This window comes from Cephus cinctus, unplaced genomic scaffold (assembly GCF_000341935.2).
Source record: "Cephus cinctus unplaced genomic scaffold, Ccin1 Ccin1_scaffold0101, whole genome shotgun sequence".
Lineage (NCBI taxonomy): Eukaryota > Metazoa > Arthropoda > Insecta > Hymenoptera > Cephidae > Cephus > Cephus cinctus.
In genome coordinates this window covers 2,173,385-2,190,260 of record NW_014332838.1, presented here as the reverse complement: position 1 = coordinate 2,190,260, position 16,876 = coordinate 2,173,385, and the positions used below count along the sequence as shown (strand labels likewise).

The window sequence follows — 16,876 nt, the reverse complement described above, 5'->3', positions numbered from 1 at the left end:
GTGCAAGAAGAAAGTTATACTCTTATATATCCACAGAAGTACGTTATGTATTTACGATCACCGTCCCAGCAAGCACCGCGGCGATTTTAAAGTTTCACCCTACTCCTTTCAGCGCCGCCAAAACGACGCGACACGGTTCTTTCAAACTGGCATTATACTCAGTTCCGAACTGACCACGTTTCCGGATGAAATGTCGAGGCTTCGTAGAATATTCTCCTGCGGCATCCATAACGTGTGTATTCGCTGACTCGTCGAAATTTCACGACTACGTAATTTTTTGTTTTCACAAAAGAAAATTATTCCGATCAAATAAAAAGGGATCGTTTCATTTTAAACAGACCCAAAAGCACGAAGGTAACAACGTATCGTTCCACGCGGAACCCAGGTTACTTTTTATTCTATAAGCGTGGAAACAGTCGAGTTCAAGAAGGTTACATAAATTCATAATGAGCCACGTTGCAAGGGGTAGGCATTGTGGCAGATTACGAATTAAATTTACCTTCCTACAGTCCTGTACTGTATAGTTCATTCACTAGTAGCAACACTTACCACACCAGCAGCACCGTCGCTACTCGGTGGTTCCCTTTACTTTATAATATGGTCCATAGCCGGCAGCCGACTACCACCAGTTTCGCTCCAACATTGAGCCATGTCCCAAGGGACCCTTTGAAAACTGCCCCTTACAAGTACCATTAAGTGTACGTACAGTGGTTATTCGCATTATTAGACGGCAGATATTCTTAAGAATTTATTATGCCACTTATAGATACAGTTATAATGTACCCTCGTAGTATAAGGAATATCGTGATTATATTTTCAACGGAATACAGATTCGTTATCTTGAACGCGTTCAGCGTCCCTTGAACGTGGGGTGGTACTTCATGCAAACACGTCAAAAGGATCGGCCACTTTTCATAAGTAACTTGAAATAACTCGAGCTAGATGCATCTTCGTGGAATAACAAGCTGGCAAATATGTGTGTATATTATATATCTATTATGTATCTATGCATAGTCAAGTCGGACACCTGGAATTAATCAGAATGGAATTTAAGTGAATATTATGAAGCAGAGACGAATACAAAACAATTGATATAGGATACCGTGCGACAGTGCATTACTGTTTCAGCTGCGTTTCTATTATGATTGTGAAATCCAGGATATTTCGACGGTTTTGCTCTAATATATGCGAGAATGCAACTTTGATATTCACTAGGTAATATCTAATCAGAATTTCAACCATGTTAAAACGCCATATCGAACATGTTTATTCCATTGATTGATAACGGAGCGTGAATGCTGTTATGTAAGAAATTATTAACTAACGTGAAATTCATTGCTATAATTATTTTTTTTTTTTCTTAAATCAACGTATTGATTTAAAATGTAAATTAACTTGCAGCTCGTGGACTCTAATGAATTTCCTATAGCAAGAACTACACCAATACCATTTATAAAGAGAATCGAGAAGTTAAATACTGTAAATCCTTATCAAATCAAAACGAAAGAATCCCCCACTGACACTCGAGATTATTAATGCAAATGTAAATCCTTTTCCATTAGAAGTTTACTTTGCACGTAGTTACACACGGTCCCTAGCCCCCAGGTACTTTCAGTGCAATTTTGTAGAAATCCAGAACTGCCAATTATTTGTATAACTAGCAAAATCAAATTATTACAGCATAGGTACTGCGGATTCTTTCCGTTATGATTCTTCAGTACAGTTTCACGTGTATTAAGCATTATGTAAGTTAAGTGAAATGAAAAAATATTTTCGAAAAGTCCCGCTCGTACACCACTTTCATCAGTCTGGCCAAAACAGCAAAAACAATCAAACATTTTCAGTCTTCTCGTGTCTTCAAACGGCAAAGCGGACAAGCAGTCACGAAAGAAATTTATGTGAGCATACAAGTTTACTTAGTAGCAGCGGAGAAGGTGCACATCTTTACAGGAGGTCTTACCCAGTAAGTGCATGCATTTCCAGTACGCCAAAGTTTCCTCAGAAACTTGGGTCTGGTGTAATCCGCGAAAGTGGTTCTTTAGCATACCGCGTGCTCCTAGCAACACATGCGTGTACCAACCAACTCAACGTGGAGTACCCAAAACAATAAAATTTTTTTTACTATACAACGATTATCATAATTTCATTTTATCCCTTCGTATCACAATTGTCCATTCCTCCTAACGCCTAGTCTAATAATACAATTAACAGGGATTTTTTACCACTCTATGTAACATATACTTAACCGGTTCTACGAGTGTATGAGCTAAGATGGACGTTTGCCGTGAAACGGTGTACGATTTTGAAAATCTGATGTGACACCTATTGAATATTTTTTTATTGGGCATCGATTGCGCATATTATTATTATTGTTCGTTTAATTTCCGTTGGCAATTAGAAAATTATCTTTGCCATTTCAAATGATATCGAAAAAAGTTAAATGCAAAAGTTACGGAGCAAGCAAAAAGAGTAGAGATGAAAAAAAGTTCACACGAATAACGCACATAATAAGGGATATTTTTACGTTTGAAATTTGGTAACTTTTTGACAGATTTCCAATACAGGCAAAACGCCTTAGCTTCGTACAGTAGCTTCACGCTGCACATGCGATTCGCAATTGTCTTGAAGTACGCGTTCAGTCAAATGCAAAGTCGTACAGGGCGGCTAAAACGTACTGTAAAGCTATTTTTCTATCTCAAGTTAAAAGTCTATATATTACATGTGTTTCTCGCCATAGATTTTGAAGTCTACGGGAGCTTTTGGGATTTGGAGTGTTCCTGATCATAGCCTTTACAGCCTATCGCGCTCCTGGTCGCAGAATTTGCATCCTTTGCGACGTTGGTAACGCTTTCCGCCCTTAGCGAAATTTTTGCGAATTCCATACCCTCTAGCGAAATTGTCAATTCGAGATATGCATTTTCCTGAGAAGCAGTTTTGTTAGTTACAGAAAACTAAGTCGATAAATTATCGCTTAAAATTGCATTTTCATGGGGGAGCATTTTTTTTAGTTTCGGAAAACTCCACCAGATGTCGCTGCTAAGCACCTGCAATAGTTCCGGATAATTTCGCTAGAGTACGGCCGCGACCAGTAACACTCCAAATTCCAAAGACTCCTGTGAACTCCAAAATCCATAGCGAAGAACACATAGAATCCAAAATGGAACATGTAGACTCGCAACTTGAGATACAAAAACTAGTATCGTAATATGTTTTAGTCGCCCTGTACAGATTTCCACCTGGCTGAACGCGTATTTCAAACAATTGCAAATCGCACGTTGGGCCTGACGCTGCTGCACGAAGCTAAGATGTTCCGGCAGTATCGAAAATTTGTCAAAAAGTTACCAAATTTCAAACGCACATCCCTTATTATGTGTGCTTTTAGTCTAATCTTTTTTCACTTCTATTCCTTTTTCCTTCTCCATAACCATGCATTTAACTTTTTTCGATATCATTTAAAAATGGCAAAGATAGTTCTTTATATTTGCGAACGGAAAGAACAATAATAATATGCGCAATCGATACCTAATCAAAAAGTATTCAATGATTGTCACACGAGATTTTAAAAATCATCCACCGTATCGCCGCGAACCGCAAACGTGCATCTTAGCTAATAAATTCCATACTTTCATGACCCTGTAACAATATTATCTTGGTTCCTTAATACATCTGACCTATGAAAATGTCTAAGAACACTAGTGCTTTCTAATCGGTTTCACCTAGCAGCTGAATGTGTACACTGGACTTTGAGTTTAGGGATTTCAAGAAGGAAGACAGAGTAAGAGCAGGCCTAGGATCTAAGTTAAGTCCGTCGAGTATGTCCATAGCCGTGTCTTATCAGAGGGACACGGTTTTGATCCCCCGCCTACCGTGCCGTGGCATAACAATTACCCTATTATTCGCACACCCCGTGGGCACTTACGGACCTACCCCAGCAGGACCCATTCTATAATCGCTATGATACCCCTGCAAGATTATTGCCTGTCGTAGCTATACGACGTAGATACGGTGTGTGTGCGTAATGATTTACAAAGACGTACCATCTTTTTTTGAGCTCATCCCTCGGGATGGCGAAGAACAAAAACATTAAAGGAAACTTGTGCAAGGACGCAGAGACAAAGAGTGAGGTACAGGACAGACGTCACGGGAACTGAAAGTGCCGCACCTGTAATTAGAAGGAGTTTGTCCAAACGGGAGTTTAATTCGGCAGAATTAGTTAGGAAAGTCTTAAGGAAACTCATGGCGAATCTTCCTCGGGTCTGTTTGCTTGCTTGTCCACGAAGCTGGGAACAAGAAAAAATCATTAAATTCACAGAAGTATCGGCTTTGCTACTGAAGTCTCCAGTCAAGCCTTCTTTCTTGATGGTGCATTCGTTGCCCGTATATTCTCATATTTTATTCTCTCTTCCCGTGGCAAGTTTAGATACGCGTACGCTCTATTGATTCTACTGATTGCACACGTGAGGATACGTAACACGAGTTGCACATCTTGGAATCTGAGGGTGGAGAATGTTGTACGTCGAAAAAGATACTGGGAGAAATTTTAAAGAATGGAACGACTATACTTCCCATACTGTTCAACGGCGTGTTTACTCGTAATACACGCTACATGCTATTCCTTGTGGTTCATCGGTGACTGAAGCGAAAACATTGATTTTTTTTAGTTGTATTCTGTATATGCGCTGCTAAAGGAAATGGTGGAGCATAGACGATCATCAGGAACTGAAAGTATTCATGATTCTTGTATTCCTCTTATCTTGTTGAACTCAAAAAATGCTGAACTTCTAGCCTTTTGTTATCGCAGAACAAATTGCCTGTAAACACTATGAACAATATGAAATTAATAATGATTAACCACTATTCATAAAGTTTTCATTAAGTTCGCTCTTGGCTTTTGAGCCATGAGTAATTAGTGCAGAACTATCATTTACATTTTAAGATTTTGTTTCAACTTGGACGAACCCGACCGCTGAGGTATATATGTATACATATATATGGTACGATATTTCAATTTATATTATATAGATATACATTATAAATTGAAATTCTCTACTCATCTGAGCGCTGTGAAAGTTAACAAGAGTATAACTTTTCACTAGAGTCACTAGCTTCAGTCAATGTCGTATCTGCTGCTAACGTAAGTAATGTCAAACTGAGAAATTTCAATTTTGCCAAATAATTCTCGTAGAGCGTGAAAGGTTTTCTAGCTTTCGAGAATTGTCACGAGCCATGTGGTCTAAACGTGCATTTACGAGGGACTCTGCAAAATGCACGTCATACACTCTGCCATATCGTTCATAGTTTTATACGACCGCTCGTAAAGTTGTAACAGCGGTACGACTACTACTGAAAACACTAATCAACAATATACTAATACAAACGTCGATTTTGCTGCACGCTAATACGTTTTAGATAATAACGCACGAAATAAAGTCTTGGTACGCCTGTCTCTTACTTTTTGCGTTAAAGGACAATGACGGATAATAAAAGATTATTATATTTTTCAAAAAGGATGAAAACAAATATCATATAATTAATATCTTTTTACAATAGATTTAATCCGGTGGGACGACATTTATCAGTGGCATCGATATACTGAATACGTCTGCTATGTGATATAGATATATGACGTACATATACATATGTTATTCGAGAATGTATGTACAGTCATATTCAATAAAAAGCTCGTCATTCTTCATTAGGCGTCGCCACATTCGGCATCTCACACCGCGCCGATGGTCGAGAAGGTATTTCCAGAATGATAATTAAATTTGGTCTCCACGAAAAGCAGGAAAATTATTGTCCCGTGACGATGAACGGTTCGAGTCAACGGCTATGCCGTCGGGCTAGTCGATAAATGTCCAAAGTGCCGGTGTCCGCGAGAGTACGCGAGTTCCGTGAATATAAATTTAGCACACCCTGTACCATCTGTATTCAGGAGAGTCCTTTCGTCTCGTGAACTTAGCCAAAGGATGGCCGACCGAGACCGGGATAAATAAAATCACGACGCGATTTGTCCAGATTCGATTCGCGACTCGTGAACACGAAGGTGACGTTATGAGAGTCGAGACTATTTTTCATTCCTGACGTATCGCCAAGAACTTCATTAGTTCACCGTATAATCGAGGTTATCGAAGATCTTGCATTTCCGTTTGACAATATATGAAGTTAATATAGACACAGACTTTATGTGCTTTAAGGTTGGTAGAAAAGTAAGACATGTTGTAGCTGAGCAAAAAGTGCCTAGTGAAAAAAAGACGGGAAGGAAGTAGAGGTGCATTAATTAGTGAATGGATAATTAAGGTATATCGTTTGATGTTAGGTTAGGTTAAGCTTAAGAAAAAGTTAATATTATAAATCGAAGATTGGATGAGTAAAATTGAATAAAGCATAACTTACGCGATATCACTGTATTGTATTAGAAACTCGTAGATAATCTTGATGAATTAACTCTTGTGACTGTACTGTGTGGTTCATGGAATTCATGGGTTGCGAGTTATGCCGCATTCGGTGGTATGTACTAATTAGCAACATTGCTGCCGGTCTTACCCATCCTCCAGTAGCGCCAACTCGCTCCCACTCGGTAGCCTGGACCAAATGCACAATTCATCCGAAGTAATCAGCTGAGACTGCGATTATTATTTTGTTAATTATTACAAATCTTTCAGTGCCGTATGGCGCGGACTCTAACTACCAGTAGTAAAACATGGATGCCCGAGGTAGCATGAGAGGGAAAAGCACGGGAAACTTTTACCCGCTTGACTTTGCTAAGTTTAATAAAGTCTTTGGCATCTGTAGCTAAATTATCACTGAAGTTAGCTATTTTGGTTGTCGCAAAAACCAACTTGCCGCAAGACAAGTCAGGACGAAGCTCGCCAGACTTCAATAGTAAGTCTTGGGTGGAGTAATAATAAAGTGGTGTGTGTTCCTACAGCTAGAATTAGATAGATGAAAGTTCAAAATGGTCGATCGAGCAAAGTCGACTCTTTAATAGTTCTTTTCTTCTCGTTACTTTTAATGAACCCGAGTAAAGCCGATTACGCAGGAACACAAAGAGAAATTGCGAAGTTATGAGAAAAAGAAATTCAAAAGACTGTCTGTGACGTACACGCTTTTCAACTTAAACGTAGGAATTGAAATTTCTACTAGGTAAGCACATAGTGGTGATATATTAGGGAATTTTAATGAATAATTATCTACGTTAGAATTTTCCTGAAAACTTATTGTTATTATCGAAATGCATTTCACCTGAAATAAACAGGTTTTTTAATATTAAAATTTTAAACGAAATGCTGAACTGTTGCTCGAACTCTGCAATTCTGTAAAGTTGCAGGAAGCATTACAACTGTATTAAGTTACATTTGTGATGCATTTAAAAAAGGGAATCATTAGCGTTAATACTTAAGTCACAATTAAAAGAGGACTTCAAAGGAATTCATTCCGTAATTCATGTAATCTAAGTCAGAAGAATTCAGATTACTTTCCATCGAACACGTGCGCGCTGATAATAAGCGCTTGCGCCTTGCGCAATGAGTTGAGGCTAAAAATAATAGCAGCTTGTCAATAGAATAGTCTCAGCAATAAATTATAAGATCATCGTTTCCTTAAAGACGCGTAGGTCAAGTAAGGTCATCTTATTAGTCTTGCGTATTTACGGATTTTTAATTTAATCATAATTGGTCCATTAGTTCATATGAAATGGTTGAATTTCTGCCTAATATTCCACACGTTATTATTCATCTGTTTATAGTTCTTCTGTCTTTTAGCTGTCTTCTACCAGACGTAAAGTCAGAAAGTGAAAAGGTGGAGACCATGTCACAAAGAACAAACTCACTGGATTTGATACAGGGACTTCAAGACATTGAGACTCCACATGGTGTTCATCTTGCTGGGATATATAAACGGTAAGACTCTCTTGTAACCTATAGATCTGAAGTTTGTCTTTATTGCTTGAAGTTATTAAAAGTGACATTTTTTTGATGCAGGAGCTTTGCTTTTGTGACCATAAGAGATAGATTGCCAGTCATCTTAACAAAAATTGTTGATACTTTAAGTCGTGAGAAAGATGAAATTATTAAACAATATGGACAGGTGAATGTATATTTCTCACTACTCCAAATAAAGTATATCCATGTGATTGCACATAAATTTGAGTATACATTATATTTAGCGAAAATGTGTGGATAGTACTGCGATCAGTCTGTATAATCCCTGTTATATATATTTTGTTAAATACCTGCAGGAATCAGCAGAGGAAGTAAAACACATTATAGGACGTATTAGTAAATTGAAAAATGAAGTAGTTACCAATAAACCACTACAGCGACTTCCTTCAGTTGATATTGACGATGATAAAAATGTATGGAATGAGTACCTTGATGAACGTACTAGAATAGAAGGAGAAATACCATGTTGGTTTAACACACATTGGTTATATTGTGAATGTTATCTATATCGTAGGCTGGCACAAGAATTTGCACTCACGTAAGGTTCAAATCATATTATAGATAAACCAGTACCTTAAAACAATGAATATAATAAATGAAATCATATTTATAATTTCAGGAAAACCTTAAAAAACTATGACCCTTTTAGAAAACAAAAGCAAGATAGTTTTACTGGATCGATCGGTAGTATTATTGCCCTTAGCCACTATACGATGGATCTTATTAATAGAACAGAAAATGTATCATCTGCTGAACGGAAACATGAATTTATTAAATTAATAAAAGTTGATCTTTGGGGAAACAGGTAACTTTTTTGTAAATGAGACAACATATTTCACTTTATGCCATCATCTGAAAAAATATATGAAATTTTAACTGGTACTATATTTTACTTACAGATGTGACTTATCTCTTAGCGCTGGCGCTGAAAGCAATCAATCTGGGAATCCAATCTCACTCTTAGAATCTTTAGAAAAAGACATTCTTGTGGATGAATCGAAATATATTTGGGATCTTCTAAGTAAGACTGACAAACAAAATAACTCTCTCATTGTTGATATAATACTAGACAATGCAGGATATGAACTATTTACCGATTTATGTTTGGCTGCATTTATGGTAACTCATGGTCTAACGCAAAAAGTTCGTTTTTACGTTAAATCTAGGCCATGGTACGTGAGTGACACCACTGTCAATGATTTCCATTGGCTAGTGGAGCAAATGAAAACATCATCAAATCCTGATTTATCAGCCTTGGGTGAAATATGCGCCAATCATGTGCAAAATAATATTTTCACCATAGAGGTATTTCTTCATACTTCTAATTTAATCACTGAGCTAACTATATTATACTAAATTCACTAATTCTAATGTAATTGATGACGTTACAGGAAGAATTATTTTGGACTGAACCATATGACTATGCACAAATGAAGAGTCGCGATCCAATATTATACGCCAAACTCTCTGAAGCCACATTGGCCATATTTAAAGGCGATCTGAATTACAGAAAACTGACTGGTGATATCAATTTCGAATATACAACCAGTTTTCTAGAGTCATTGCGAGGTTTTACACCAACTAATTTGCTCAGCTTAAGAACTATAAAATCCGATGTTTGCGTCGGTCTGCCACCAGGTAAAGCAGAAGCAATTCGCGCAAAAGATGAAAACTGGCTGATCACTGGTCAATATGGCCTTATACAAGCCACCATCAATAGTGGGTGTCCATGCATACAAAGAACATGTTAAATCACATAAGAGAAATTCATAATAATAAAATGTTATTTGAAAAATAATTAATCATTGCTGTGGCGAAACAGCAGAGTTCAGAAAAGATTTAATTTTCTGATTGCACGTTCTCCCCTTTTGCATATATTTACTTTTATAACTTTTCCAAATATTCAATTTCCATATTTTGAAATGTACATAACATTCTCTAGAAAAAATACTTTTTTTTGTACTAAACCTTATACGTGCGGTGCAAGACAAATTACATAACCGCTGAGAGACACAAGAAATTAATATTTGGAAAATAAATGTATAATTAAATCAAATCACAATATTATTACAAGTCAGCAAAAGCACATGTATCTGCTAATGTAAAACATGTCACCTTATCGTATATTTAGTAAAAGAACAAGAAACAGACAGCCATAACGTAGAAAAAGTAATCTAATGTAAGCAACATATAATGTATTATTCTTAACAATATATCACGATCTTCCGAATAGTTAAATAATCGTCACTGAATGCACCTAACTCGTTCTCAATATTTTGTCAAATATACCAAGTCAATACTGCGCAAGTCTATACAAACGTCTCAATTATTTCCACAAAGACAAATTCCCAATGGCTCCCAAACAATTGTGTACTATTTGAAGTAATATTTATTTCATTACACTTATTAGTAATACATTATTTAATAATAAGGGTAATAAGTAACCGTTATTCGTAAATACATGATAACATCCTTCTGTCCTACAATCGTTTGTACAATTATTCATTATAATTTATATGAAATGGGAAAAAATATTTAATTTAAAATGAACTCTATCCCTTTGTCATTCTCTCAAAACCACCTAAATAGCAATCATTATACATCCTTAATTTGATTACACTAATACTTTTAGTTTACAATAGATAATTATTTATTAACTTAAATCATCGCTTAGCATGCCTTTATACACTATTCATCAATTCATGCAATTATATCCTAGTACGCCATATGTTGACCCAATTAAGAGGTCACAAAAGACAAAGGAATTCTGTCACAGGAAACACCATTATCTCCTGGGTGTTATCACAATATGGAAGGGCCGATGGTGCAACATAAGTACAAGTGTGCACAAAAATGAGAACAGGTGTAATGATATTCATGCTACTTAATTGTAGGACAAAATAACAAAGATTTTAAGTATATTTCTATTGGTCATACTTAGTATAAAATAACCGTAAAATTTCTAATATTCAATCTTCAATGGCATAGATATATTAGAAAATTAACATGTAGTGTATACCAAGTAAGATCAATTAAAACATACATTCAAATGTTCTATTGATGTCCCTCACTAATCGACGTTCCCTCTCTAATGATTTTATGGTCCCAAAATGCATATGCGCACCAGGAATAAATCTGATATCGACACCATTCGTATTGTCAATAACACTTTCCACCTATTTCAACTTTACACAATTCAATTTGAACTTACTTCCATTCCATTATACATTGTAGGAAACTTGAATACCCCATTGAATACTGGATCAGCCCTTCAATATTATTTTACGCATTGCCCAATGCTCATGCGAAAAAAAATAATGAGCACGTTGTTGCTTGAGCAATAGCGATAGAGAACTCTGGGAAATATATATACAGGTAATGACAAAGTAAACGAGCTCAAAGAGGGATGATAAGAGGTGTGTCCTAAACCGTTCAGCAAATTACTTAGAAGTTCTATGAATAATCGACCAGATAACCGCCAATGTAATTAGATGTTCTAGGATGTTTCTGAATTTACAAACCCATGACGCTAGATCTGAGTGTACATATCAATTGGACCATACGAATTCGTTGGCCCTATACCGTCAAGTAAAATGAAATTTCAATTAAATATCCTCAGCGAAATACTTTACACCTCGTCAATTACGGCATGGCATTACGAACGCACCGGTATTCTCATTTTTCACACACTTTGTGGTAAAAGGGATGTCTGACACATTTCGTAAGTGTTTACCAAGCTAGTTTATTTAACCCTAAGGGTACGTGGCAGAGCCATTTAGCTAAATTGCACAACACACCTTGTTGAAAATTGTTGACAATACGTTTTCAAACATCAGTAACAAAGCTATTTTAATTTTACAAACAATGATCATTCGAAAATGTACTATCTGAATGATGTTAGTTATGTTTGTGATTGTGTCTCATGGTCAAGAAAGAAATCAGTTTGTTACTGAAGTACAAAAGATTATGAAGCTGTAGATTTAAGTTTTTTTTGCATAATACACAGCCCTGCGTGATCACAGCACCGACTAATACGGATATTTGAAAGTTCGGGAAGTGATCAAGTGGCAGTAGGATACTTGTATATTACCAATAGAAAAAAAAACGTAATTGATACAAATGGCACTGCAGATATAGACCCTACATCCTTAATGTCTTAAACAGTATATATATTTATTTGTTCAATGCTTTTATTTTACGATACTGTAACAGGACAATGTTGTCATGAAAATAGAATGCATCTTGTAATAATTCATTTACCGTCGTGTATTTGACCAGCAAATATTGAAGTAGGCAAATTTCAGAATTCGGTACGTTTATGTTTAACGAACAATAATTATGTTGTAAGTAATAACATTAATCAACTTATATTTATGTAGGATTTGTTGCTATATGAGTTGTGCTATATGAGTTCTTTACAACGTGCAAGTACGTGGGTAAAATTATTCAGCTTCGTGATGCGTTTTAACTAAAATTATAAAATATCAATGAAATGATACACGTCACTCCACTACATTGGTGAATGCTGTGATTTTACTAATGGAGAATCAACTAAAGTAGTAGGTTTTCAAATGTTGATGTTCACTTGAACTTAAATGATCATAAATTATTTTCATTTTTATATGCGCTACCAGAATCGAATAAAGAACGTATAAAGAATTACAACCTTTATCCACTTTGCACCGCTGAACTGAACAGATTTTTACGATTCCTTTTAACAGAACGAAATAGCAACGACACTGGAAAACATTATTATTTGACGTATTGCAACTTGATAAACTTTTGGTACCATACTGCCACTTTACGGTGCCACAGGCTGGCCGACTAGGTCAAGTTAATTTCTCATAGCGCAAAAGGTCGCATGCTGAAATAAGTGTAACTCCGAAAGTTGGTGTAGTTAAAGAATCGCCAAGAGTGTGGCGCAGATTGGAGTTATGGATACTAATAAGGTATGGGACAAAACGTAATGTCTATAGACAGTCTTCTTGTAAAATTGGCATCGCATCACAAGCACGCTTGATCTATTCACTCGCGCTTTTAAACGCGTTATATACTTCTGATGTATCATCCTCTTTTTTATTATTTATGGACAGTTCTGATATCGATAAAACATTTTAAATAATAACAATGCAACCCGCTTACATTCGAAAAAACACTAAACCGCTCACACTGTTCACTACAGGTTACTTGGAGTTTCCTGTACGAATGCATTGACGGCCGTTTTTTCCGCGGACATACAAAAAATGATAATCCCACTTTTCACGACAGTATCCAGTACTCGTTCCTTATACTCCTAGATTATGAAAGGGATGTTACTTGGTGAATGCTGCAAATACGGCCCAGAGAACGGGATTAGCATTACGTTTCGCAGCTTCTGCCTCGAAATCAAGCTCCAAGAGAGTTCTCACTCGTCGCATCGCAACTTCATAATCGTCGTCGCATAAAGGTGCAAATGCATTTTCCAGGACGTCAGCGGCATGAGCTAGAATCACTAATGCCAAGGTTCGTCGATCCATACGTCCGGCATCGTTTACCCAACGACCAAGAACAGCTTCTTGAATCTGAAAAGCGACACGTATATGGAGTATAAAAGAATTTGCGACGACAATTCAACCAAAAGTTATTGCATTCGTTACGGTTTCTGGACTAAGTTTTAATAATTTGATGACAAATCATGTGATTACTTCATTCTCTATAATGATATTATCTCACGTTTATTAATACTGACTGTAATCAATACTAATAAAACGCACACATGCGACTAGATGCAATATTTTACCTCCATTGAACATAATGCTTACAAAATTTTATAACTTTGATTATACGAAATATTTTTAACACTGCTATCTAATGTACATAAAGTATGTTTAACAACCTTTTTAACTAGGCGCGTCTTAGCCAGGTTGTCCGTAAGTGGATGGGTTGTCATATCAAACAATAGGAAATTTTGTTTCTCGGTCGTCAGCACACCCTTTTCAACTAGATTTTTTGCTAATCTTTCTCTAACATTTTTCAGCTGATATCGCAGTTTTAATGGATTCCACGTTTCACCTTTAAAAGTTAAAATCAGGATTTAACTAGATGTTCTGTGAAAAAAAGAGTCACATTTTTCTCATATATTTTTCTACCAACCACTGAGATATTCGATCCAACTTTGAACTGTTTCTGGAGGATCAGTCTCTTTGATGTGTTTCAAAGCTTCATCTAGCAATACATCACCCGTGGGTGCATTATTTTTTAGTAAAAGCTTTCGGGCCAATAATCCTCTTTTACGCATTCCTGCCTTTTCCAGTTCTACTCGGCCACGGAGACCTAATTCAGCCAGAATGCATCCACGCAGCCCTGAACTTATACAGTCATTCCAGAATGATGTGTAACCCTGAAAATAGATATTGTTATAACATATACATATACTAAATCAATGCAACTCCACTGATCATAACCTACAAAGAAGAAAGTACACAAAATTTATAAGTGAACCTGATTAATGTTATGCACAAACGTACTTTCTAACATCTATGCAGTCTATTGCATAACAAATCCCATTAAACTCATGAAAGAGACATGTTAATACCATTTCCTTTTCACAGCATCATACTATTCACTAAAACTAAAATACTTGAAAATCTTTTCCTTACATCATGCTGAATAAAAGTATCATCTTACTTTAGAGAGAACATGAATTACTTAGTGCTTAAGATTAGTCAATACAGTGCGAAACTGAAATCACTATGATTTATTAATACTTTAGTTCAAAACTAAAATGTTAGAAAGAAGGTACAAATATAATAAAATATTGTGATATCATTCAGAATTACCAGTCTAATTATATGATAAAAGATTATTAGTATATATATATATAAATTGAAACTGACAAGCACAATTAATTGGCGTAATAACATTCATATAAATAAATTAAATGATCAGTATCTGTTAAAAATATACAATACATTTAGTATTTTGTACTAATAAATGCACAATATATATATTTAAGAATAATAATATTGTGGTTAATAATGCAATGTTGTAAATCATGTAAGTACAAAAATAAAATTTGGGCAACAGAAATACATTAATTATATATAGATAGATTTTCAGCAAAATAAAATACATTGCATATAAACTGCACACCAGCATGGTACATATACCTTGTATAAACTGTACAGCAGCGAGTCATAAAGAGTCGAGCAGTACCTATTTCAAAGAGTATAAACATCAACCTTTTTAGAAAAATTAAGAGAGAAGAAGCAAAATTAAAAACCACAGTAACTTATTTAAAAGCATCATATACGTTATACAAATAATGAAAAAGAAAATAATTCATTTCAAGTGTTAATATCACGTGGCAATTAAGAACATATGTATATAAATATGACGTTGTGTGTTCTTATCACATACATCAAAATACTTTGCTACGATGCCAGCTCATCAAAGGATACCACGCTTTCACGGAAGCATCATGCGGTAATAAAAACATGGTTAATAATATCCGTACAAACCTCCTTATCCTTGAGTCCTAATAAAAGAACCTCTTCCATAAGCGTAAGTCGAGTCTCCTTATCAGAGTCCTCGTCAACTGTAGGATTTGAATTGAGATCCTTCTGGGAGGAACTATCAGAATCTGCTCCATGGCCAGAAAGTTTGTCTGAATTTGCAGATGCCTGTTCAGGCGAGTCGTCTTGGCCAAGTCCACTAGCACTGCCGCTATTAACCACTCTGCGCCGTTGTACCAGACCGTCTGTACGATTCATTGTCAAATCCGTCTCGTCGAAATCGTGCACACGTTTCAAAACGCCACAGTGTCACACCCCAATAACGTAAATTGGCACAAAATTAATAAGAGCTCACGGCATGTATCGTATAATAAACACTATTATGTTGACGTTTGCTCCGACACAACATATCTTCGCAAGATGGCCAGCTCACTCCCAGCAATCACTTTTTTTTTGTTCCGCCACAACCAACCGATGCGGCTGGTACTGGTACTCGTCCTGCTCTTCACTACAATTTACTGCAGTTACTACTGGTTTTATCGCTCTTCACTGCTCTTCACATTCAACCCACGAGACCAGAGTGACCTGCCAGTAATTCGTTGCTTCGGCGACGTAGCAAACCTTTTAACAAGTTTCTCGTATATCACGTCGGTATGTACGATACATATTTCCGCGGCCGCCTCAACCACGGTAGGCCTGCGGATAGAAAAGATCATAGAACATGTAACACTAACAGAAAGGATACTTCACGGAAGTTTGAGCCAAGCTTTGCCGGTAAAATACCGATGGTTCTCAGTACAATTTGCAAGTCTCATGATCGTTAATCATTTTAAGTGAAGAAGGTGCCATACCATTAATTCTTCTATTTTCTTAATTGACTGTACCACGCAACCATTTCGTTCTTACAAATTCAATCAGTCCGACGCTGCCTTTAAAAATGTGTGTGGATTTAAAACCAACATTTACGTGATTAGTGCTACTTCTAAGGGTTAAGCTAAGGAAAACTACAATATGATGTGAAATAATGATAGGAAGAATCTGCTACGTGGGAGAGTTGAGCGATAACCACCTTTTGTTTCGTCTGTTCCTCTATTTCTTTATGTCACTATTGTTAAAGGTATTATAACAAATTGCACCGAGTTACAAGCTCGCCATTGTTCGTGCTAGTTGACTCACTGTTTCTATAATGTTTTGACTGCATATGATCTGACGTTAGACGGAACTTTGATCAATTTATATATTATTATATCCACGCTAAGCACATTTAAACGTAATATTGAATAAGTACATACCTGTCTACATATATATACAGTGTGAAGCATTTAAATAGACACCGTCAAATAACTTAAGAATAAGGTCTTACATGAAAAAACTACTTTAATTTTATCGATGAAAGGTTTTAATTCAAGTAGGACATTCTATTGCCCCCCCCCCCCCTAA

At 36.2% G+C, this 16,876-nt stretch overlaps 2 protein-coding genes across 7 annotated transcripts in view; one reads left to right on the top strand and one right to left on the bottom strand.

The window, feature by feature from the left end:
• Window positions 1-5,637: 5,637 nt before the first annotated feature.
• On the top strand, window positions 5,638-10,181 carry LOC107274712 (putative protein-glutamate O-methyltransferase). 6 transcript variants are annotated; one of them, XM_015754123.2, is made up of 7 exons: window positions 5,638-5,744; window positions 7,764-7,901; window positions 7,983-8,088; window positions 8,240-8,481; window positions 8,563-8,748; window positions 8,843-9,248; window positions 9,335-10,181. In XM_015754123.2, exons 1-7 carry the CDS (start codon window positions 5,653-5,655, stop codon window positions 9,692-9,694), a joined length of 1,530 nt encoding a protein of 509 aa, XP_015609609.2. In that variant the 5' UTR covers window positions 5,638-5,652; the 3' UTR covers window positions 9,695-10,181. The 6 variants fall into 6 exon arrangements, with proteins under 6 accessions (XP_015609609.2, XP_015609610.1, XP_015609606.1 ...); XM_015754124.2 differs by lacking the exon at window positions 5,638-5,744 and adding an exon at window positions 7,009-7,146; XM_015754120.2 differs by lacking the exon at window positions 5,638-5,744 and adding an exon at window positions 7,473-7,620.
• Window positions 10,182-11,659: 1,478 nt separating this feature from the next.
• Window positions 11,660-16,876, bottom strand: part of LOC107274713 (Golgi phosphoprotein 3 homolog sauron) — a 5,730-nt gene continuing 513 nt past the window's right edge. The window contains exons 2-5 of the mRNA XM_015754126.2: window positions 15,443-16,132; window positions 14,076-14,322; window positions 13,819-13,994; window positions 11,660-13,504 (exon numbers count right to left, since the gene is read on the bottom strand). Of these exons, the coding sequence (XP_015609612.1) occupies window positions 13,256-13,504; window positions 13,819-13,994; window positions 14,076-14,322; window positions 15,443-15,694 (924 nt within the window). The 5' untranslated portion in view covers window positions 15,695-16,132 and the 3' untranslated portion in view covers window positions 11,660-13,255. The remainder of the gene's footprint in view (window positions 13,505-13,818; window positions 13,995-14,075; window positions 14,323-15,442; window positions 16,133-16,876) is intronic.

Bases quoted from the DNA above. Each gene is read 5' to 3' on its own strand.
- LOC107274712 (XM_015754123.2), top strand. From the start codon at position 5,653: ATGTATGTACAGTCATATTCAATAAAAAGCTCGTCATTCTTCATTAGG. The intron at 5,745-7,763 runs GTATTTCCAGAA...TCTGTCTTTTAG, and splicing joins CCGCGCCGATGGTCGAGAAG to CTGTCTTCTACCAGACGTAA. The intron at 7,902-7,982 runs GTAAGACTCTCT...TTTTTGATGCAG, and splicing joins CTTGCTGGGATATATAAACG to GAGCTTTGCTTTTGTGACCA.